General features: G+C 37.4%; 1 protein-coding gene across 4 annotated transcripts in view; it reads right to left on the bottom strand.

Annotated features, from left to right (window-relative positions):
- Positions 1 to 25,321, bottom strand: part of ZNF536 (zinc finger protein 536) — a 406,541-nt gene that overhangs the window by 151,085 nt on the left and 230,135 nt on the right. For 3 of the 4 annotated variants that reach the window (XM_072422427.1, XM_072422426.1, XM_072422430.1), the window contains 2 exons: positions 22,149 to 22,301; positions 6,219 to 7,790 (listed from right to left, as the gene is read on the bottom strand). In XM_072422427.1, coding sequence (XP_072278528.1) covers positions 6,219 to 7,790; positions 22,149 to 22,301 — 1,725 coding nt within the window. The remainder of the gene's footprint in view (positions 1 to 6,218; positions 7,791 to 22,148; positions 22,302 to 25,321) is intronic. The other variant, XM_072422428.1, reaches the window with a different exon arrangement.

The following is a 25,321-nucleotide window of genomic DNA, read 5'->3' as shown; positions in this document are numbered from 1 at the left end:
AAATGGTTCCCAAACTCTTGTATTAAAGCAGAATCAATGTTCCACCTTTAAAAAATTCACGGTCAGGCGGGTTATTATGGCAGAAAGGGGCAAGCAATTTCCTTCCTACCTGCCCGATCATTTCGGGCATCTGTCAACAAAGCTGAGCTGTGCATGAGCAGCTTAGCTTAGGTTGCCAGAATACCCAGCAATCCCAGCTTCACATGTGGGGAATGTCTCCAGGAAAAGAAGAATGGAGAAGATGGCGGGTCCCTTCGATGGAGCACGGACAGGTGAGTATCGTTGGTTTATTCCCACTTTGCCCAATAATTTCATAGCTGGCCAGCATTATTTTGGGGTAACATTCCTAGGGGAGAATATTTCTATCTGCATAGGCACAATTTAATTGTTAGTCTGGTTAAATATATATATAATGACAATGCTCCTCTACTAGATAAACTACAGTGAATGAGCATTGTCTCCTTTGATAGAAAGTGTGAAAAAATGAAACGAAGCCTGACAAAAGAAATCTAAACTAATGCAGTCACTACATCTATAGGTTGGCAGGAATCATTTTTTATTCTCCAGGTTAAAAATACTTTATTCACCATTATTCTTGAAACAACTACTCAATAGAAACATACGGTAGACAAATAAAATATTAGACTGATCACGTACATCTTTCTATAGCTCAGCATTAAAAAATAACTTTTAAAGTCTACGCTTGTCTCTTTCACCACAAATTATAGCCAAGAAAGTTAAGTATGCAAAACAAATGCACATATCTCCGGCAGAAAATGTTACAACTTTCACAACATCAAAACCCAATTCTGGCCTAGTTTGACTTCCTACGGTCAGATCTGAAGAACTTCAGAGAGGGAGAATAAGCATTCACTTTGCAAATGTAAACAAGAGTGTCGCATCTTCTATACAAATTGTGTCACTAGAGAGGGATAAAACAAAATCTGCTCTTTTTTATGTATTATAATCTCACAGTGCATATAACACAGAAACCTGATGGTATTCAGCATGCAAGTATAATAATTTGGTTCCGTCATATTGGGGGTTTTCTGAATGCAGTAAATAGGGAAATCAGGGAACTGTTGTTTTCTATTGAATTAGCACTTAAAGTGAACCTTACTTTTGAAATTTGAAAGATCCTTTCATAGCACTTGGGTGTGGAAAACTTATGGTAATCCAATGCTAGTCATGGTGCACTTCGGTGATGTTCATTGTAAATGGCACACCAATGCCTTGTGGTCCTCCTGCAAAATTGCATAGGACAGCCAATGATATAATAAATGTCTGGTGACATGATTGGTAAATACTGTAGACCAAGTGCTCACCTACTTTTATGTGTTGCACCTTCTCTGGCTGGAGGAGCAAACCATCCCTCACTTGCTGGAGAATGTAAGTTGCCAGGAGGGAGCAATGTCTTTCTTATCCACTCGGAGAAGGAGCAACACATTGAGTATGTGAGATTTGGCCATGCATAGTGAAACTAGTGAACTCTGACCAATGGAAGAATTATGCCAGGGGTGGACATAGGGAAGTGCATAGTGTGTGACTGCATGAGGGGTCCGGACCCGCTTCAGCATGGGTGCCCAGGTCCATTCTGCCAAGGCTCACTGTTGGCTATGTCAGCCACTGGATCACGCTAATGTGACATGGTTCTCCTTAGGCAGTGTCATTTGATAGTGGATCAGATATTATTGGGGCTTAGCTATGAAGCCAAGCACTGGAAAAAAAGAAAATAATTCAGAAATTGGAACAAAATTAGCTTTTCAGGTTAAAAAAGTTAAGGACTCACATTTATTGGTGTCCGTATCTTGATCTGATTTTCACTCTTAAAAGTAAGGCTCTGGTATTAAAAGTAACTGGTCAGGTTAATTATATTGTATGGAATTGATTATTAACTCCAGGCAAACAGCTCAATATACAGATCACATACATTTATATAGGAGCGTTTTACCTGCCAAATAATTGTATTTCACGCAATACAGTCTCAAACACAGGCCTATTGGGCAGGGACAGGGAACCTGATTTTCAGTCTTGCACATTTATTCAAGTACCTCGTCTTACTTAAAATTTCCTACTGCACGCCGTTAGCTTCTCAAATTGTGATATAGAAGCTGCAGCAAGTCAGATACAGTCCACCATATTTCCTGGCTGGAGAATGTCTGGCATCATCTAGTCCTCTCTACCCAACATGACAGTCTCTGATTCTCCCCTTTGCCGAAAAAAAGCACTTATTGGTAATTTACCTCCAAATTAGGGACAGTTGGAATTTGGCTTAGCCAGTAATATAAACATTGATTCCAAGCATAGAAGGAATGACTGACTCTCTTGCTGGAATATGCAGTGCCATGAACCTACTTTATATTATACTTTTATTGGTAAACAATTAAAAATTATACACTGCAAGTTTGCAAACCTATAAAGAAAGAAATGATTTGACAAGTAATCATTTAATTTCTTCTTTAAATAGCAATTTCTTCAAACTTAGTAGCTGCACTGGCATGGGCACTGCATTACATTCATCCGTATGACTCGTGCAAACCCATATTTATATCGTTTTTGTAACAAAGAGTGTACTTTCCATTTAGGAATCTCTTCATCAGGGAAGGAAAGAATGTTCTTTTTAAAAACATGTTAATCATAAATTTGTTTTAATTATTTAGTGACCTATTTCCATGTATCTAGGGCAAAATTGACAGTGGTGTCATTAAGATGCCAAAACAGTAAAGGTGTGCATACAGAAGATGTCAGGATGTCACCAGCAACATCATTTAACAAGGCCTGAGCTACTAGTACATACTAGAGTTAGGGGGGAGAGAGCGAGCAAGGAAGAAGGAAGGAAATGCTAAGAAAGGAAGGAAGGAAGGAAGGAAATGGTAAGAAGTGAAAGGAAAGTAGGATAGAAAAGGAAGAAGGAAAAGTGAAAGAAGAGGAAAAGAAGGGAAAGAGAAAAAAACGAGGAAGGAAGAAAGTAGAGATAACAGGAAAGAAATAGGAGAGAAAAAGAAATGATAGAGAGACTAAGGGAGGAAAGAAGGAAGGAAGAGAAAGGGAAAGGAAGGGAAAGGGACAGGAAAAAAAGGAAGGTAACTTTGGAGGAAAGAATGTGACGGAGTGATGAAAGAGGAACGAGGAAGAGTGAGGAAGAATGAGAGGAAGGCAAAAAGGAAAGAAAATAGAGGAAGGAAGAAAGTGAAAGGAAAGAAGATAGGGAAGGAGGCAGGTGATAGAATTCGAGAGATGCAAGACAAAGGAAGGAAGGGTAAATAGAAATAAAAGGGATGATTGAAGAAGGGGAGGAAATAAGGAGAAAGGCAAGCAAATGAGGAAGAAAAGGAGATTACTAGGAGGAGAAATAAAATAGAAAATGAGAGGAAAGGTAAAATGAAGGAAAGTGTAAAAAAAAAGGAAGAACCAAACGGAAGGAGGAAAGGAGAAAAATAAGGAAATGGGGAAGAATGCAATGGAGAGAAAGAGGAAAATGGATGAAGAGGAGAGGAAGGAAAAAGAGAAGGATGGAGGCAGGGGAAACAAGGTGATGAAGAAAAGAGAATAAAGGGGAAGAAGGGGAGGGTCAAAGGGAAAGAGGAAGCAAATGGGGTTAAAGGAAGTGAAGGAGTTATTGAGTAAAGAAAGATTAGGAGGAAGAAAGAAAAAGAAGAATGAAATAAAGTTATAGACAAAGTAGAAGAAAAAAGAAAGAAAGGAAGAAGATAAAGGAAAGAGAGGCTGAAGGTAGTGGTGTAGAAAAAGAGGAAGTAAAGAAGAGGAGAGGATAAAAAAAAAGGGATAAAGGTATTCATCATTTCAAAAGTCTCTGATGGAGGACTTTACTGCTCATTCTCCTATTCTTTACTGTAAACAATCATAATCCAGCACCCTGATGCTTCCTACAGTTTTACGAGTGTTTCAGTCCATATTAAAAATCATTGATGTGTATAATATATTATTGCTATAACATTAATTTATGAAAAACAGCTAAAGAAAATATTCTGAATTAAGCATTCAGGTTTAGATTTGGACTGTTTTTTTTGTGTGTGTGTTTTTAACAAATCTCATCACTTACAGCTGTAAACAAAAGAATAAACCTTTTATCAAATTACTGTTAGGATAAAAAAAAAGAGAAAAAAAGCTTCTATTGATGAATGAAGGCCATAAGGTCTGTACAGTATAGACTAATCTGCAATATAATAAAACGTTGCAGGGTCCATTTGTCAAGATATCCACATCACCAGATTGCCGGTTTATTGATGCACCATTTGACAGATGTGCCGGGTACAGTCAATGTATTTAGAGTCAATGTATCAACACAACAGCTGCTCACATCAGTAAGTGATTTTGGTGGTGTCAGTAGAAGGAGTTAGAAAAGAATTAGCTGCAGAAGATAATCTAGTTAGATATTATCAGTCTCTCTCTGGGCCATTTTAGGTCTCTGCATTTTTTTGTGGGAGGTTACGAATCTTGCCAGCATTTCATATGATATGAATCTTTGAGCTTTGTGATTGTGAATTACAGTCATCAACGAGGCATGACATTGAACAAGTTAGCAAAGACAAACATGTATAAGATGGAAAATGCACAATAAAAGTAGATTTAAATAACCTAAATCTAAGGTCTATAGGTGAATATATGGCAAGGATATGAACAATCAAATCTGTATTTCCTTAAGCAGTAATGTGTTTTAAAACAAGCTCTCACTAACCTCTGTATCTGCAGGCACTGCGGAGTAAATAGTCACCAACAATTTTGTCAGTAGCTCAGCCCATCCTGCTCATCATAGTCTTCCTCCCAGCACTGACAAGGCATCTCAGCTCTCTCCACTACCCCTTCAAGCAATGATTTAAAAGATTAGCTTGTTTAGTCTTCCCTTCAGCAGCGGCTCAGCACCTTGGCACCCCATGCACCCATTCCTGAGAATTATTCAGTTCAACTTCTCCTATTCTCCTTTTTTTTTAGCAACGGCTCAACAGCTTAACCCCTGCTTAGTTTTCTTCTTAGCAGTAGCTCAGCACCTCCGCACCCCCTGCAGCCATTCTTGGACTGAATTCAGCATTTGCTGCTCTCCCCTTCTTTTTAGCAGTGGCCAAGAAGCGTAACCTCCCATGCTCTTCCTTCAAGCAGCAATTCAGTAATTTCAGCTCCCCCTTTCCTGCTTTTACTCAGCTACGCTTTCCCTGCTTCCTCCAATCAGAAGAAAATTAGAAACCTTCAAGACTTCCAACCTCCAATGTGATTACCAGAGCAGGTGAACTGAGCTTGGTGGAACACACGGAACACACAGAGCCAATTTAAACAATTTCAATTCTTCTGTGTGACTTTTGTAAATGATTTGCTCCACAGTGCCTGCAGCCACAAATGAAAGTTATAGCTTGTTTAAAGCTCATAATAATAAAATGTACATATTTCAATGTCTATATGTAGCCTCCAATTTACTTTAAATTCCATGATCTACTGCAGCCAGACTAAGCAGAAAGGAAAGCCATCATGCTCCAATCACTTTGCAAACACTTGCCTTAAGTTCTATGTATTTCTGTTCCATGGTAGACTACAGTAATTGTGTTTTTGTCTGAAAGATCTGGTGAATATATAATAATATTTAGTACAATTAGGAATAATTGAAATTAACATTGTGGACTGGTATAGTTTATCCCTTTGGCATATTAAAGTCCAAACCTAAAAGCTAAGGAAACCTGGGAGATGCTCTGATTATGCTAACAAAAGCATTTTGGTTGGAGATTGGCTTTAAGAAACCAATGCACCTTTAATAAACTGCATTCTAAGATTGTAAGCTTTTTATGGCAGGGTTCTGTTCTTCTCCTGTGTCGTTGTTTGTACCTGTCTGCCATTTACATTTCCTATTTATTGTACAGCTCTGTGTAAATGTAGGCACTTTACAAATACTGTTTAATAATAATACATTCCCTATGACGTGTTTCAGTAATCCTATCATACACAATCAAATCTTCTGTCAGTTATTAAATTAGCATCAAGCACCAATACTGTCCATCTCCCACCATCTACAGCATACCCAAGCTCTATTCTTATTTGGAATAATTGACCTTCCATTGTAAATTTTTATTTCCAAATGGCTTTTGACAAGTGATGAATCCATATTTCAATGCAGGTAAAACTGAACGAAGGCAGCATTGGGTTTTTTTATTAGTTAATATATAAGATTTTTTTTTCATTATTTACTTTTGTATTTGTCATATGTAACTTACCACATAAATCTGGTCTCTTCATACATCCACTGTTTGCTGTGTTGCTTGCAAGTCCATTAAAAGCAGCCATACTGTCAGAGCTGTAAGCTCGAAGAACAGAGAGCATATTAACCTGCTTCTCCAGAGGATCTGGACTGGATACTCGGTCAGGTTGCAAAGAGCTTTGTGGTGTTTCATGGGGCAATGGAAGATTTGGATGCCACTGCTTTTCCATCATCTGTGGGGTTGAAGAAACCATGTTTTCAGAAGGTCTGAGAGCAGCTGAGTTCAGTGGAGGATCTTCTTCTTCAGGTTCTTCTTTGTTCTGTTCATCAGGCGTGTTCATATTTTCTGGTTCAGTGTCAATTTCTTCATCTTCATTCTCATCTTCTTTACATGTTTCCATGTCTTCGGATGAGGATTCATCAGAGAGGTCATCAGTAGCAACTGTGTTAACTGAATCGCACTGCAAGGCATGTCCATCATCATCTGGGGCAGACTGAGAATCAATGTCCATGTTGGAACAAGAGTTTTGAGCATTTGACCCAACTGAGTGAGGATATACACCAAACTGCTTGTAGAATTCAGTTGGGAAATTGTTAAACATTGGATCCATATGACTGGACCATGAAGTGCTTTTATGATCAGATAAAGTCTCTTTAGAGTTTGGATTTTTTTCGCAATTTTGCAGCGGACTCAATTTTGACATCATATCCTTGCCACACTGTACTGAAGAAGAGGAGGCAGAAATTTTATTGGAGGCACCCAAAGATTCTCTCAGTGGATCTTTTGTGTGCCCCTGCCCACCCATTGAGCCGTCTTTACGTTTTGCTTTTCCTAAATGATTAGCTTGGAGATGCAAGGCCATCAACTCCATGGATGATGTCGTAAATGAACAAAACAGACACCCATGCCAAGCAATATTATCTTGGACTGTTACAGATGAACCTGGAAGAGATGGAGCATCGGGTCTCACCGACAGGTCTAGAGGTTCATACTGGGACTTTTCCATTTTCCTCTGTGGTGTTTTGTTCTCCACTTTGTCGTCACAGCTGTCAGACCTGCAAACCTTTATAGGAAGTGACTCTAACAAGGCTTTTTCTTTCATCTCCTTTTCTTTCTTCAAAGAACTTAAAACGAAGTTGTCCATGAAGGCCTGCAAAGAGCCCTGGAAGTTGACACCATTTCCTACGATGTTCTGATATGCTCTCCCGAACTCTGCAATATTTGCTGCTTTAGAGAGCTCTGATTTTTTCAAGGATTCTGAAGAAATCTCAGAACTAATGCCACTTGACTGTCCCTGACGATCCCCAGAAGACATCATCCCTGACTGCCATTGCTGGGCCATCACGCCACTTCTGAAATCAATTCCAGGAAGGCCTTTGAATGCACCACGTAAAATATCAGGCCTCATGAATAGAGAACTCTTGTTGGTTGTTTCATCCTTGTGCTCCTGTCCTGAATTATGCCCATGACTAGCGACAGGGCCAGAGCCATTCTGTCTTTCTCGATGGTGACGTTCAAGGTGGTACTTCAGAGATGCTGATTGGGTGCCAGCATAGTCACAGTGGGGACATTTATAAGGCTTCTCACCTAAGGTTGTACAAACAAAAGAAAAATTTTAGGTATTAAAAAATGTTCTTCTGATTTTCTTAATGAGTGATTATTCCACAGTAACTGCACAAAAAAACAAATCATTATTTGTAATAATAATTATAATGACCTATTTCAAACATTATTTGTAAAAATTTGAATCTAGAATACACCACATCTAGCCTTCTTTCAAATAAAATCTAAAAAAAAACCTAAATCCTACCACCTGGCTGCAGGATCAATGGCCGGTTAAGTCAAACACTTTGGCAGAGGAATCGGACAGAATCCGTCTTTATGCCGAACCAGAGCTGCTTATGGCTTCATTGGGGTCGGCCTTGGTTTGGAAGAGAAATAATACAGACTAAAAGCAATTTACCAAATTTATCAACATACTCCATAATGAACCCATTAACTCAGATAGATGGTCCCATTTCCACAAACAAATTATGATATGGCCACATGCCATATGTACAGCTATAGTTGCAACTAAAGCACAAGGATAAAGGCTTGGCCACGAAAAAAAAAACAAAAAAACAACATTATTATTACCATTCTATTTATTTTGTTCTTTTTGACTAACATTTTTGAGCAGAACGTTCAAGGTCCAACATTCGAACTTAAACTTTCACTACTAACTCACCATTCCTTATTCCCCCTCCTATTTTGTGCTGCTTCCTACACCTTAGATTGTAAGCTCTTCGTGGCAGGGTCCTCTCCTTCTCCTGTGTCATTGTTTGTATCTGTCTGTCGCTTGCTACCCCTATTTAATGTACAGCTATGTTGGCCAGTGTTCTCCCCAGGTGTGCTACCCAGCACTTCTCAGTAACCACCCGGCTGTTTTTGAGTGGTTACTGAAAAGTTGGGTCACAATACAGGCGCCACCCACCTAAAGCTTTTTCCCATCCAGATTATAAAAAAAAAATGGGGGCAAATACTATATATATACAATAGTTCTAAAAAAAATTGTTAAGGGTTGTAAGGCTTTTTAAAGCCATAAAAGCGTGTGCTGAGATTCAAGAATTCTACAGTATCTCCTTTAAGTTGGTGCTGATATTTTTCCTTCTGTAAAAACAACAGATGGATGAAGTGAGCTCAAAGCTGACAAAAAACGAAACAATATGGCTGTGCTGTAAAAATATAAACAATGCTTAACTCAATATTTATTATAAACATGAAAGTAGAACATAATAAGAGACTACTCACCAAAAACTCATACAGTTATCCTCTAACAACTGCTCCTTTTCAATTAATACATTGGATTCCTTTACAGATGCTTTACCAAATTTACATTTTTTTGTTGTTTTTACTTTATAATTTTCAATGGGATATGTTAAGAATATATTTTTAAAAATGTCAGATTTCTAACAATTACAAATATGGTATGCCCTACTTAAATTAGGAAAAAAATAATGATTTCATAACTCCAAAAAAATGGAAATATATACAATAAAGCTAAATAACTCACAAATGTGTATACTTTACCTTCTAGCTAAACCAATGTAAAAAAAAAAAAAACTTTTAGCCATTGTTTTACTAAAATCTACACTTAATACGTACTATAAGCATTATGTGTGTGTTTATTATAAATTTATATATCATTTTCTTTTTTTGAAAATGCATTAAGAGAGTACATTTAGTTTACATTTCTAGAAAAACAGAAGATATAAAAATTCCTTTCCAAAATACATAAAGCGTAATAGCTACTATAAATTAAAATAAAGTTATAAGCTTGAATATTCACCGAATACAAAAGCTGTTAAAATTTGTTTAAATTATACACATGGAAACCATTTTAAAAAAACTAAAAAAAAAAAAATTTTATGGCACTGTTACGCAAGACTGAAATGAATGATTTAAGTCGTGCTCTGCAGTAAATCATGGATATAATTAGCAAATGGCATACTGCACGAGTAATTTATCATTATTTAGAGGGCAGCATTCCAGAAGAATTCTGAGATCTACAGACCCATTGCATTGTTTCTAAATACAGATCTATAAACACAGATATTTTAAAATATTAAAGTCATTCCATTACTGAAGCTTAAGCAGAGCAACGTATAGGTTAAATTAAACTTTGTCAATAAAAATTAAATAAAATCCTTACTAATGAAGAAATGCAAAATATATTAGGAAGCTCTATTTTATATTGTAATTATCTGCAAAGGCTTTGCAGTGATTTCCGTATGTACTGATGGTTTTCCTGGCTCACAAATACAATCTTTAATGTGCATACAATATATATGTAATTATTAACGAGAGAGAGAGAGAGAGAGAGGGAAAAAAATAAAAAAATAAAAACTGGTGCTTAGATTATGATTTAGAACTGTGAAACAAATGTTGATTTAACTGCTATGTAATTTTAATGATAAAAATAACATTTGCATATTTCTTTAAATAGAATGCAAATTGTTTCTATTAAAATGTTACTGCATGCAAAGTGAAAAAGAATAAGAAATATAAAACCAAAGAGCTATAAAAGCAGAAATTCTAAGCCCCGATTGGTTAAAAATAAAGTTGATGAAGAAGATATGCTAAAATGGAAAGACTTAAAAAAAAGATATTGTGACTTGTTCATAAATATAAAAAAATGCCTGACTTATATCAAAGCCATTTCCATAAAAAGAAAGTTGAGAACCATTTTCATAAATATCACCAATTAAATATTACAAATTGTATAGTCAATAGAGTATTATGAATCATATGCACAATAGTAGATAGAAATTCAAATATTTCAATTGGCCAATGATTTAAAATAACTTGTTTCTTTTCTTTTAATATAAGAGGGGAATTTTAAAGCTCCTAAAAGCTCCTTAAATGTCACTGGAAAAAGCAAAAGAAAATATTTCACCAATGGATGATCTAGGTTTCTAAGAATTTATATATATATAAAAAGTTGCCATATTTGCTCAATGCATTGTTAATATAACTGACATGAATAAACGTCTTGTTAAGTTGGTTTCCTCTTTGGAAAGAAAGGAGGATCGAAAAGTGATGGAAAAAGACGTTCCATGTGTCTGCAGAATACCAGACAGGATAAGTAGAGGAACTAAAGTGTGCAGAAGTATTTCATATTAGGGCAACACGGTGGCTCAGAGGTTAGCACTCTGTTTTTGCAGCATTAGGTCCCAAATTTGAATCTCGGCCAGAACATTATATGCTTGGAGTTTGCATGTTCTCCCCGTGTTTATGTGAGGTTTCTCTGGACACTATGGTTTCCTCCCGAAAACAGTTGGGTAAATGTCTTCCCCCCAAATTGACCTTAGACATATGACTGGGTAGGTAAATTAGATTGTAAGCCCCTTTGAGGGGACAGTTATTGGGGAAGATGAATAAATATATGTATTTTAGGACCAATAGGAAAACAAATAAGGTTCACCTGTAAATAAGATGGAACCATGAAGCATATTACCACATAGACATGTAGGGGCACCATGACATGAGTCACTGTGCGTTGATGTGCATTATAATGTGTGCAGGCATTCAATATGAACTGAACTGCAATGCACATTAGAAATGTGGAATAAACACATTTAAATGTGCTGATATGCGTTTTGATGCATTTCCATCAATTTAATTCCGTTGAATGGAAGAATGCATAGGTATAAATCTATTTGGACACATTATAAGGGGATTTCAATAAGGCAGAATTTTATTGACGTTTTCGTGCAAATTCTGCATGATTTGAAGGTGCATTACCTACCCTTAGAATGCAATGCTAAACTGGTACTGGGTAAGAGTAATACTGGTACTGGATGTATCTAAATATCTACATGTGCACTATATTGCCACAGTTTTGTGCACATCTGCCTATCACACTCACTGTATACAAGCTTGTTAATCATTACATCTTAAAGTAATAAGCCCAGGGTTTCCTTCCACATCTGTGGCATTAACAATCTTCACTTTCCAGAAGAGTTTGTTCCCATTCAGCCAAAGAAACACTTGTGAAGTCATGTGCTATAGTTGGGTGAAAAGGCCCACCGTACACCCAACTTTCATATATATTATAAAGGTGTTCTGTAGGATTAAGGTCAGGGCACAGTGCAGACCGCTCAAGTTTCTTCACACCATGCTCCTCAAATCATGTCTTCATGAACCTGGCCTTGTGCACGGAGCATTGGTATGCTGGAGAAGAAAATGGCCTTCACCAAACTGTTTCCAGAAAGTTAGAAGCACTGCTTGTAATGTTTTTGCTTGTTGCAGCATTAACAGTACCCTTTGCAGGAACTACATGGACTTATTTAGAGGAATGTCAAGTTACGTTTAGCCACATAACGGTAAGATGGTCTGGTATCCACCAGAAACTTTTCCCTAGTATAATGTAAAGTCATAATACCTAATCTGCTAGAGGAACAATTGATCTTCCTAGATGTATTTGTGTGATGGGTTTCCCTGAGTTCCTTAGCAGTTCATGTTCTCTAATGCTGTCTGAGTTTATTGACATAATTACATTGTAATACACTGCAATAGAAGCATGTGGCCAATGAGTCTAAAGCTTAAAAAACAATATTAATAGTTCTAAAAAAATTATTTTTGGACAATTGATTCTTTACCAAGATCAGTTGATCCAACCGGGAGGGGGGTTTAACTCTACAGAGTATACAATAAACTGGGCAACACGGTGGCAAAGGACTTCTTGGAACAATGACATCATGTCAATTGGCCCGTTAACCACATCCATCTTTTTAAAAAGCATAGACAATGCGGATGAAAGGAGAAAACGGGCAAGGCAATAATTTTACATGTGCAATAGATTGCAGATCAACCAAATGAAATTCCTGTTCATGGTAAAACTCGGCAGCACCTGCGTAATTAATTACATCATCATTTTAAAAGAATATATTCCGGGAGGACCTTGTTTAGACAGATGTCAATCTGCTCATAACCAATCTGTTAAACTAGCTTGAGAATTGAGTTTTAATGTATATTTTTGAAATAGCAAATGTGCTTAAATTAACTACCAGTTGATCTGGGAAAACCCATCACAGTTCAATCCTTGGTTTTATCTCCATCAGATAATTTCAGGGCAGTGTCTCCGTACGCTTTGAGGTTATAGGGTATTTTCTTCTCTCGTAATAAAAGTGACCCTAATTTTGTATTATTTGATATTGTGTTGTAAAAAAAAACTACAAAGGAGAACTGTTTGCATAACCATAACCCTGTAGGGGTCATCCAAGGATATGTCGGAGGACCCATTATTTTCTAGGTGTGCCCTTTTCTTGACTTAGGTGTCCACTCTCATTACAAGGTACAGAGCTTCAAAGGGTGTAAACCATGACTACTACCAAGTATATGTAATTTGGTGCTTTATGGAAAGATAATGAGCACTAAATTAAGCTAGTGGAGTATTTACATCCTGCAGAGCTCTGTACCTTCTCATGAGATTGGACACTTTCTTCAAGAATGGGGCAAACCTAGAAAACAATTGGTCCTCCAACAAAACTTTGGATGACCCCTACAGGTTTAGCGTTATGCCCCTGTTCAGAGTTATTATATCTTGGCTATATGGCAAAATGATGAGCACTCAATGAAGCCAATTGAGTATTAACACCCTCATGAGAAGCTCTGTACCTTTTCATTGGTGTGAACACTTTCTTCAAGAAAAGGGTCCACCCAGAAAATAATAGGTCCACCAACAAAACCTTGGATAATCCCTTCAGGGATAAAGTTATGCCATGGATATGATATTTTGGCTTTGAAATGGAATAACACACATAAATTATTACTGGCAGTCCAGGTACTTTTAACCCTATAGCCAATTTCATCATTTGCTTCCGACCTGCTAACCAAATTGGTACCTCTACACAGTCACAGGGTTCATAGTTACTCCCTGTGCCAGGTCTAAGAGGACGGATAGAAAGATATGGCCTGATAAGATTGGACTTAGTTTCAAGCTCACCCAATAAAGACATCTTTGCTGCACTCCTTCCCCAATAGAAAGCTACAAAGCTTGGAGGAGATGAACAATAAACTGATCTACTGGCTCACCAACAGACCACAAACTATCTGACCTTGGGCTTCAGGCCTCTAGGATTTGTGCAAATATGCTTCTCTACTGGTTTATATCTTTTAATGATTCTGTTTTTCAGATTTGCTTTACAGTCCACCACATCTTGGTGGAAATTTGGAAAACTAAAAGCCCGTCATGGACTGCAGTTCAGAAGGTCCACTAGTAAATCAGCTTCTACAAATATACCGTATGCAATATACAATTTCTTCACATACTTATCCAAGAATATCCTTTGTGAATTAATTAGTCTCATATTAAACTTTAAAACATATCGAAAAAGCCTATTATGCTGCAGAAACTCCTCTTCTTTTTCTACATTTTAAAAAGCATATTAGTAACAACAGCAGCTCATTCTAAATCAACAAAAACACTTTACTATGTTTTATAACAATATATACTTAACTATGGCCTTGCAACTGTCACAAAACACATATTTGAACTCGTTTATGCTAGTAGCTTAAAATGATTTCATATTACCTCTTCACATATTGTTGTTACACAAACATGGACGTACAAAGTATTTGTTATCCGTATCGCCTTAACAATCATTTGTTTAACTGTAGGCTCTCTAGGTTTTTTTTTCTACTATATAAAAAAGATCAGGGTCTTTAAGAGGAAAATGGTAAGGGTAGCAAATTTGAACATTGTAAAGCACTGTAATGGATTCAGGCGAAAAATGCATAAATGTTTACCCTAGGGATTGCGTGCAACATTACACACATTTTGTGGGTATGTTTTCATATGGTCTGTTGGCAGAGGACTAGATATGAAACAGAAAATTTTTATATACACTTTTTAACTTACTTATATTCTATACTGTTCTGCAGTGTGGGAAATCCAACATAAACTATAGGATCAAGGAAAGACACTCCAAGGTTCAGGTGTTTTCAGTGGAGGACACTGTAAATACTGCTGCATGCAAAGTCTTTTATGGCAATAGTGTATCTCCAACCCTGTGGTTGCAGCTTGGGGAAGACCCTTTTATAATACAGAATCACTGTGTTCCTCGATGGAAATCCATCTTCATAAAGACCTAGTTTAACTTGTTTGGTGTGAAGGAACTTGAGTTGCCTACACAGAGTCCTGACCTCAACCCTACTGAACACCTTTGAATAAAATGTTAATTGGGGCTTTCATTCAACATTAGTACCTGATCTCACAAATGATCTTTTAGGTAAATAAGCACACATTTCCAAAGACACATCACAGGCCTTACCAACAGAGTGAAGGTTACAATAGACACAAGGGGGGATAATCTAAATGGTAATGGTCATGGTTTTGGAATGTCCAGTAGGGTCATACTGTGTGATGGTTAGATGTCCACCAACTTTTGGCTATTTAGTATACATGAGTGTGTACAATTCTTTTTCACTTAAACATGGTGACCACCAAAGCTAATGGATATATTGAAACATATTAATTTATACTGTGTTGTGTTGTTTTTTTAACCCTATAGCCCCGAACAACAGGTAATGTCTTCTGGAATGCACCGAATTTTAAACCAGCCTTTCTAAACTTTTTTTTTTTTAAATGATGAACCCCTGCTATGATTTCTATATCCCCAACTCACAGTACAACAGCTTGGTTGCTAGTGGAAAGGTGGCCTCTTATATTGTTGGCCATTGGGAAGAATGTCAGATAGCTAAAAAGATCATTGGTCCCCCTTAAACTGACCTGAAAAGCTCAAGTTTCTCAATGAATGAAATGAACCCTGAGCAACCTCTGGAGGATCCCTGGTTGAGAAACACTGCAAAATGGGTGTAATGTAGTAGAAGTTACTTCTCTGACTTGTTTTCAGCCTCTTGCAGTCCCTGTACAGTAAAGTTCAAAGAGCTAGAGGAAGAAATAGCGCATGCAACCAATTAGGTATGGTGTAATGCAAACTGCTTTCTGCTTCTTCTTCTTCTTTCAATCTGCAGTCACAGGTTGTGAGTGGACCTGCTAATGTTATGCAATGGCACCAGGAAAAATTAGGACAAGGAGTTCTGCAACAGGGCTGCATAAATCAGCTTCAAAGCTGGAGTTCAACTTTATATGTGGAGCCAAATAGGAACAAACAGGAATATTGCAACGTTAGGAGGAACCTTAGAAGTTCCCAAACCAAAAGCCATCACCAATAAAAACCCTTCCCTTCTTTCCTATAACTATTGGCTGGTAAATGCTGCATATATCCTTTTATAACTGCTTCTCTTACAATGTTATTACAATATATTTTGTTACATTGTATCATTGTGATTGACATGTTAAATTGTGATTGACATGTTTATTGTGGCTATCAAATTATATGTCATGAAAACCCTTAGAAATCTACGGAGAGCCATTTGTTATATATTTTTTCAAGAAATATATCCCCTTAAAAAAAAGGCAAAATAAGACAGATATCTGACCGGTCTGCACTGAAGTTTTGCTCCATTAATAAAAATCGTATACTAATTCGCCCCCAAAGCACATATATATGTCGTAAACTTGGCGTTTTTTTCAGCAGCTGCTTATTGCTAAACACTGGCTTGTCCAGAAGGGGACAATCTGTGCCTCTAATTGCTGTCACCGAAGCCTAGATTCATTATGTGACTTTCCCATTAAAATGTGAGCATTAATTTGTATAATGAAATATCACCGACTGCAGTGTTCATTAGCCATGCCCTACTGTATACTGAACATTGTTAGCTACCTAGAAACTGTAGTTAATTTCGCTAATGGATATTTCCCTACTTAGTGTTTTGCTAGGAAATTTATACTGTAACATTACCTCTTAAACTTTTAAAGAATTTTTAAATTCAATCAATTATTCCCAACAAAAAGTTTTCAGGGATGTCATTAAGCCAGAAAAATTGCATGAAACACTAAAAAAAATAGAATAAAAAGTAATAGAAGAAAGAAAGTCGGGTGAAAAGTAAAACTAGATGACCTAACTGACTGCAACAGAGAAAGCACAAAGGGAATAAATGAAGTTAACGTCAATTTTCCACTAATTTAGCATATCCGCCTATGCTGGATGCCCCTGCTTCTTCTTTATTTACCTATAGGTAAGTAAAATATTTATCTGTAAGGGGAAATGTTATTATTATACCACTGTCTTGTCCTGGCATGGCGTTCCTTGTCTTTCCGTGTAGTGTCCTTTGTAACTCAGAGCAGCCAAACTCTCGGGCACTCCACCCCATTGCAAGAGCATCTTCCCATGGGATTTCACCTGCATTCCCCCATCACAATGAAGGGTGGTGATAATATTCTCACCTGGGCGGCACCCCAGGCAGGTGATGGGGATGGGGGGGGGGGGTAAGTCCATATGATTTTAACACTATCATGTATGTTTTTCACGTACACATGGTAGGTGATATGGACAGGGGGCCTGACCAATGTAAGTGGTCCTTCCATATGGTCTGCTTTAATATATAAACTTAGCCCTTTCTCCTGGATAACAAATTATTTAAAAACTGTAAACTTTTCTCAAAATGTAACAGGACACAGCTTGCCAGATATGGTGGCAGCATTAGTTTTTTTTCCTGCCAGTACCTGAAGATGACGGCTCCCATTGTGCTTTATCTATGATGGAGCAGTCTTGTTACTTGGTGGAAATTTTAAGCCTGAAAAGTTCAGTTTGTGTTCTTGTATGTAAAGTGCTGCCTACAAATTAGTTTACATATATTAGTATCTCTTCGTACTACCTATTTTTTAAGTTGTAGGTTAGCCTGGCTCGTTGGGTCAGACCCTAATTTCCTATGTGCTTTGAAAACTCAAACAGTGAGATACACTACACTTTTTTTGAGTTTTGAGTGTTCCCATTCACCTTTGTGTGTTATCACTGTTAGTTTCTACAATATAAATGAAAGAATCCAGCAAGAATGGGGACAGCCCCTCATGGGCAAAGCAGATACGAAGACTTAGAAACTTATTTCGGGAGGTTTAACTTTACTGAATATACAATAAACTAGGCAGCACGGTGGCTCAGTAGTTAGCACTCTGGACTTTGCAGCACTAGTTCCCAATTTGGAATCTTGGCAAGGATTATCTGCATCGAGATTGCAGGTTCTCTGCGTGTTTCCGTGAGTTTAGGGACATTAGATTCTGAGCCCCTTTGAGGGACAGCTAAAGACATGACTATGAACTTTGGTCTACACAACACTAGGTGTTGTGGATGGGCCCTTGGCATTGTGTTTGACCAAAGTGGTCAAGACATGAGGATTTGGGGGACTGACCATACACCAAAGAAACCTTCCTATGTTTGTCTAGACATCAATATATCATACATATCAGACTCGTGTTTCCTTTAACTTGTACATAGGGGTAGCAATTTATGGGTAAATCCCTCAGAAAGAGTTCTTACTACAATTTAATAAGGTGTGGTGTGTCATGGGAATGGCCACAATCTTCACCAAGCTTGTCCAACCTATGATTGAGGAGCACAGACAATGAAAGACATTTTCTCCTTTTTATTACAGGAACAGGACAATCATTGATCAATTACAAAGATCCCCCAAAACTTTTGATGCTTGGAATGTTCATTACTGCTCTCTAATTAACCTCAAAATGGTCCAAGAGTAATAAACGCAGACTGAATTTGTCAACTCCCTATAAATATCAGAAAGCAATTGGCTACCTAGGCGTTTGCCACCATAACATCTGTTTATAAAATTTTAACTTTCTAACTTTAAAAGGTTTGACTGATCTACTATGTTCTTGATCCTATAGTCTTAGGTGTAACTAGAGCTAGACAAAGCTTGGAAGGAAATGGAGCGTCTGAAGTGGGCAGCTTTTTTTTGCCTAGCTGGGGCTTGAATATAATAATTTTCCTCCCGCTTTGTCTCCAAGATTTGTGCAAATTTCAAGTGTCTCCAGGTGGTCAGATGTCTTTAAAGCTATTCAGAACTGAAAGGAATGGAACCCGTGAAAGAAAATGGAGTCACTGTCATTGATGTGCAAATAACTTCGTTCACACACAAGATCATATCATCAAAATAAATCCGTCGTTTATCAACAATGTAAGGCTACACCTTCAATGTCATACAAACTCCTGATTACAAGTCTGGACTATTGTGTCGTGAGAAAATTGTCACGGTTCTAAATGATGATGATGATGATGGGAAAAAAGTAAAAGTGAAGTAAAAGAAAAAAAATGTATTGTGTGTAACATCACACCAAATTCAAAGAAGAGGGACAATGAATTGCAGAAGGACCATTCTACGTCTATACATGATTTATCCATTGTTAACCCTACCATAAAATAACTGTTCATTAAACACTAGTTGCTGTTCACTACATTATGGTTTATGGATATAAAAAATGCTTTCCTTCTCAAAGTACAGGCTGATTTGTGTCAACTCACTTTTCTATGATAGGTTTTGGCACTCAACAGAAGCTGCCATTGAATCCCCAAAGGCTTTGTGTATGCAGATTACTGTCAACATGTAAACTGAGAAAAATGCTTCCCCTTTCCACACACATGCTATTGGTTGAATTTAGTGTCACTCAACTGTCAGCGCCTGTTATTCTTCCGCTTTCTTCCCCTAAGTTTCTATTACAATGTGGCTGATTTGCCATAACATTACAGCATGCTTACCTTCCAAAGTGAAAATTCTCTTTAAAGGAAAACAGTGCTTTAATTCTATAATAGATCAGCCAAAATGTATAATTGTTGCTTGGTATATAAGGCTAATTTCAGGTAGGTGTGTGGGTAACAGCTCCTGGGTATTTCCATTCCCTTGCTAAGGGCCCAGAAGCATTCAATCAATGTTCTTGACAGGCTTTGGCTAAAGAGTTTGAAAGTCTATGGAAGTGGTTTGGAGGGAAGACCACCTTAAGACACTTAGTGAAATGATTCCAAAATCACATTGCAACCAAATACCTGTGCAAAAAAGGGATTTCAACCACTTTCACAGTGGTTGTTTCAATGTTAACTAGGGCTTTGGGATAGCTGAGGTCCAGATACCAGAAATCTGAAATTAGCCTAAAGGTCATTAATGCCCTTACTGATACCTTGTCCCCATCCTTCTTCCAATGCCCATAAAGATAAATGCTCATCAACAGGAAAAAAATATTTTTTAGGGTGCCATTATATAAACTATGGAAGGTGTACAATAAAAAGTGTGTAAAGCATCTGATTTGCCAGTAGTCATCTACCCTGTTTTTACATCAGTCCCTACTGCTACCTTGGCACTAATGTCTTTCTTAGTCCTGAAGAATGCATTCCAATGAATGTAAAGAGATCACATGATCAATATATTTTATTTATATTAAAGTGTTTATTAACATTGAGGTGCAGTTTGCCAATTAATGGGAAGTGAATGCTGGGAACTTTGTGTGAAATGTCAAAATGGCCAATACAACAAGTTGTCATTGGGTGGAGATCTGAATGTCCTTGACTGGGTGGGAAAATAAAAAGCTTCATTTGATTCATGGATGACTTTTTGCACACAATGAGAAATAGGACGAAGGCTCACTACAAAGGAAATACCTTTCCAATTAGATATAAGCAAGATATGTCACTGGCTTTGGTTAACATTTTAGGCAAGTAAAGTAACAGGTGTCAACACCAGCTAATAGCAAGGCCCATTCATGTATTTGTTACTGAGAGCTTACAAAGTTTTGGAAACTTTGCATTTAGTATTTCATCAGCAAAGATAAAACTATGTGAATGCTTCTCATTCTATTCATCCACAACATTGAACTGTTGCAGACAATGTAGCAGGGAATATTTTAATAATAATATGTTTTATTATGTGAAAAAGTAATTGTGTTCAGGGATTCTTTACATACGTTACAATTGGTGTCCCCAGATCACCCGATTACTAAACTGCAGGACTTTTGTACTACAGTAAAGCCTAGATGAAATAAGTATTGAACAGGGTGGCTGTGCTCGGCATCTCGGGCCCTAATATTTAACTTTAACATGAGTTAACCTTTAAATAAATTGGATATGCATTTGAAGAAGCAGATATAGTTTACAGATCATTGGTGAATCATTGGTGAGTCTTTGGGGTTTTTAAAAGCTGTACGTGGGCCAAGTAAGTAGTGGGAACTCTCTGCAGTGAAGGAAACAAGTTGCCCCAAATAAATGGGCAAATAGTCCAAACTCATCCAATGAATGAGCCCTCAAAAAAGCAAATGGCCATGAACACTGTAAAAAAAAGTCATTTAAGGTGTGGTTCAAACTGGAATTAATCTGCCCCACATATAGGTGTCCTTGGCCATAGTAAGTTTCATATTTGGGCAAAGGAACATGAACATACTTGAACATGAACTGATATTTCAGTTTTACCTGTTATTTGCCAAATTTATTCACATGGTTACTTATCATTTTCGGAAAACCCAATGATGAGATAAACTGAACAGAATTTCTACTTCCATTTCAGAAAGTCAAATCTTTCAAAAATGGAATTCCAGCCACAAGAGAGAAACATACTCCATATGGCCTTGTAGAAGGGAAAAGGGACACAACTACTGAAGAAAAGCTGACAACGGGCATCCTCCAACATTAAGTAAAATTATAAACATAATAAATGGGGTTTTATGTGCTTTGTGACCCCTATTGGAGATTACTACCCATCCCTTTGTCCTACAGATGATTGCCATAGAGGCACGATGTAATCAATGGGTTACAAATCAAGAAAAAAACCTTCCAATGGGAACAACTATCTAGGAGGGGATTTCCCTTTCCTCTAAAAGATCTTCTTAATGGAAAAAAATCTCTCCCGGTCTTTTCTTTACAGGGACTGCGAAGGGCCGATACCAGGTCAAATTGAGTTACTTTTTGCATATACAAATAAACATTTAATGATCAATTAATGAAAACAGATCTACATAAATAATTGCATGTGCTTGGAGTTCAGCTTTAACACTCCCAACATTCTACCAAAAACAAAATGATCATTATTGACTGGATTGACCTTATAGTTGTTTAAAACCCAAATTAAACTTTCTATTTAATCCATGTACATACTTCCAAGGTGCATCAAAACTTAAGGTCTGTAAGGTTTGTTACAAAACAACCACTGAGTAGAAAAGCCTAGAAGAAAAGTATGGAATCAGTGGACCATCTGAAGAGGTCTGACACTCACTGCGGATCACACAGTACTAGAGCTCTCCAATTAGCCAGAAACATGGACTTTGCTGATTGGAAAGCTCTAGCTCTGATTCAGGAGGGCACATGTTGGACAACTGCTTCCAACTTCCACTTGCCACACAGCAAGGGCAATTCTCTTCAGCATGTTGTCGGAAGTGTTTCTACTACTAAAGAACACACATTTTTGATGCACCTGGAATGTATTTGGTTGATTTGAAATGAAAGTTTAGCTGGGCTTTAAATCCAAACTCATATTAATACTACTTTATTTCCTGGGTCTGGGTCTTACCTGTGTGGATCCTCAAATGCACCTTTAGGTGGTGGGAAGTCCTAAAGGTTTTTCCACAGTAGGGGCAGTCCTTCATGGCTGTGCCAAGGTTCCTATCCCTCATCATAGCTTGCTGCTGAGCTCCCATGCATCTTCCAGTGTCGTCCCCCATATCTGTAACACAGAGACGATCACGTTCTAACACCAGTTCAGCCAGAAGCCCTTCATTTACAGCATGGGAGGCAAGACAACTAAGCCTGTCTGTATCATTTTTCTGCCAATTCTGATGATTGCGATTCTTGGGGATAATTTTATCTTTTTCATCATTATTTTAAGCAGCATATGGTATCTTAATAGCAAAAGAAGATACAGAAGAGCTGAACCAGCTGTGGAGGCAGATGCTTGTCATTTTTTATATGCCAAACCAAAAAGTTACAAAGGGAAACTAGTTTGGCACGAGCGATAGTGTAATGCTGTTGTGTAATTCTGACCAATACCATGGTCTGCCGTGTGCCACCTTCCTAGGATTTTGGAAACCAGCATGGTGGCCGCAGATATTTTTTGGAGTCAAGAGATAGGGCTCAATGGGAATTATAAAAATGTTCTAACTAGTACCACACAGAAGGGAGATTAGCAGTAATCACATAAACATTTGATAGTTTGAAGTTAAAGCCTAGCTATGGTTTGACATTTTTTTTCTCATGCCGCAGCCATTTGGAAAACAAGAAAACAACCCTGGTGGCAAAACTCACCTTTACATGTGTTGTCCCACACAACAATTCCTTTCCTGCCACAAGATGTTAAAACCAGCTAGCATCATTTTACCAACTATATCAAAGTAAAGAGGTTCTTGGGCCTGACCCCCCTGGATGGAATACCCCAACTCTCTTTGCCTATTAGTATAATGATGCAGAGAATAGTGTTGCCTTCATCACACCTGGGATCCTCGCTTTATCATTTCGAATCACTCAATAGGAAAGAGGTGACAAGATCCATAGGTGTCATGTGGCCGGCACGTAATGTTTATTTGGAGGTCTCATGACTGCTGAATCACCATTTACAGGACCTGAGATTAGGGAAGGATGAAGCTTCAGTGGCTTCCAAGTGCTGGGACAATAGCCCCCCTATAGCAATTCTAAAATACAGGAGGTAGAATGCATTGGGTGGGCGATTCAACCATTAAAGGTAGCTAAAAATGGGACCTTGCTGGCACGCTGTGTCTCAGAATGCATCTTGAACTCTCATGTGTGAGAATGAGCAATGAGGCGACAAAGCTACCGCAGCGTCTGCAGCACCATAAGAAAGATTTCACCGCATTTTATCTTTTTGTAGAAGAGCAAAGGAAGCCTAGAAGCCCCAAGACCTTCCTGACTCTGCATCATTGTTGTTCCTCACTTCCTGTGTGCTGAAATAACCGCCATGGGTAGTAAGTAAGGAATACTTAATTTATACCTAGCTCCTACAGACTTCTTCTTTGGGTAACCAGTTTCCTGCAGCTTTCTACGTTCATTGCCTGCAGCTTTCTGACTTCATCATGTACAATGCAGGACCAGCACTCCTACATTGCAGAAGACACTAAGGGCCTGCCCACAGTGCAGGCTATGGAGGAAAGTGGGGAACAATGTAAGTTTTTTGACTTATTTATAATGCTCCTGAAATGAGTTGACCTTGCAGAGGTATAGGGGACCCATTGCAAGAGTAAATTGTTCAGGTTTAACAAACAATTTAAAGAATAAAGCCCCTTTCATACTTGCAGTGGAAAGCCATGCAACTCCTGGGCACATAGCAAACAGCTGCTGTGCACCCGGCATTGGTAGGCCGCACTATAGGTAAATGTTTTTGCTGCTACATTGCATTCCCGGCAGTGAGGGAAAGCAACCGTGTGGCAAAAAGCGATTTGTCGCCATATGGAACTGCACCGAGGTCCACTAAAGCTGCATGCCCAAAATGGTTCCCAACCATACCCATTTTCCTGAATAGGAGCAGTTGTGGTTTGGCCGGCATTAGAACACTGTGGTCAACCATGGGTCAGAAAAGTCCCTTAGACTTCAAGCAGCCATTCTGTAACCAATATATCATTTTTATCCATAACTTTAAATTATGATGCTAGAACCCATCTTTAGGGTTACTTTTCACAAGAATTATGTCTCACATGAACGACACTGCGTGTATAATTCATATAAAGGTGAAATAGACGATTCCCGTTTGTAACATATATATATTTACCTATCTCATTTTGATTTACTCTGATAAAATCAGTAAAAATTGATTTCTGATGTCTTTTCTGTGGGTTACATCATCACTTACTGAACCTCACAATACCAAGCTGCATAGATTAAACTGATGTTTGTCATGCCATCTAAAAATGTTTTTATTGCTATTCCCTTGCACTGTATGACAATCCTGCTGCAGACTGAACAGGCAGAAATAACAATTAAAAAACAGAAATACAAAGAATATAGTGTATTTTTCCAGTGAAATGAATAATTACATCATATTTCATTTTATGCAGCATGTAAAGATAAATCTGTTCCTCTTTGGAAAAAATAATAACCATTTTGGAAAGCGTAGCCGTAACTGACTTGTCAGTAGCCAACAGTATGTAAACAAGATCTGGAAAAAAAAAAAAGAAAAGAAAAAGACCACTCTATAGCTGGTATTGATCATTAATGGCTTTCGAACTCTAGCAGTTTAATTAATGCTGGTGGAGGAACATTACTTCATTGAATTGTCTCAGCCATATGTGTCGGGAACAAATTCTATTGTTATCTTATCAATATTTACACAGCTGGAAAATTAACTAGGACTTGTGCTAAACTAAAAAAAAAAAAAAAAGAAATAGGTCTTTTATGCGAGAACTATATTTGCACACAAAAAAGTACCGTTATTGTAAAATTAGAAAAAAAAATCTGCAAAAAAAACCCCATAAATGAAATACAAAGGTAAATACTTTTTTTTTTCATGAGTTAACATGATATGGGTTTTGTGATAATCTCAAAAATATAATCTATTTTTTTCCCAACACCATCAAAGTGCAAAAAATAAAAATGTTTTTATGTTGTTTTATATTGATTATTATTCTGTTAACAGAAAATTAGTAAAAATAAAAAAAGAGTATTTATAATAATATAAAAAAATATTTTATAATATAAGATAAAAATCTAAAAATATATAACAAAATATAAAAAAATCTA

This window comes from Pyxicephalus adspersus, chromosome 9, assembly GCF_032062135.1.
Source record: "Pyxicephalus adspersus chromosome 9, UCB_Pads_2.0, whole genome shotgun sequence".
NCBI classification, from domain to species: domain Eukaryota; kingdom Metazoa; phylum Chordata; class Amphibia; order Anura; family Pyxicephalidae; genus Pyxicephalus; species Pyxicephalus adspersus.
This window is presented reverse-complemented; position numbering and strand designations above follow the sequence as displayed.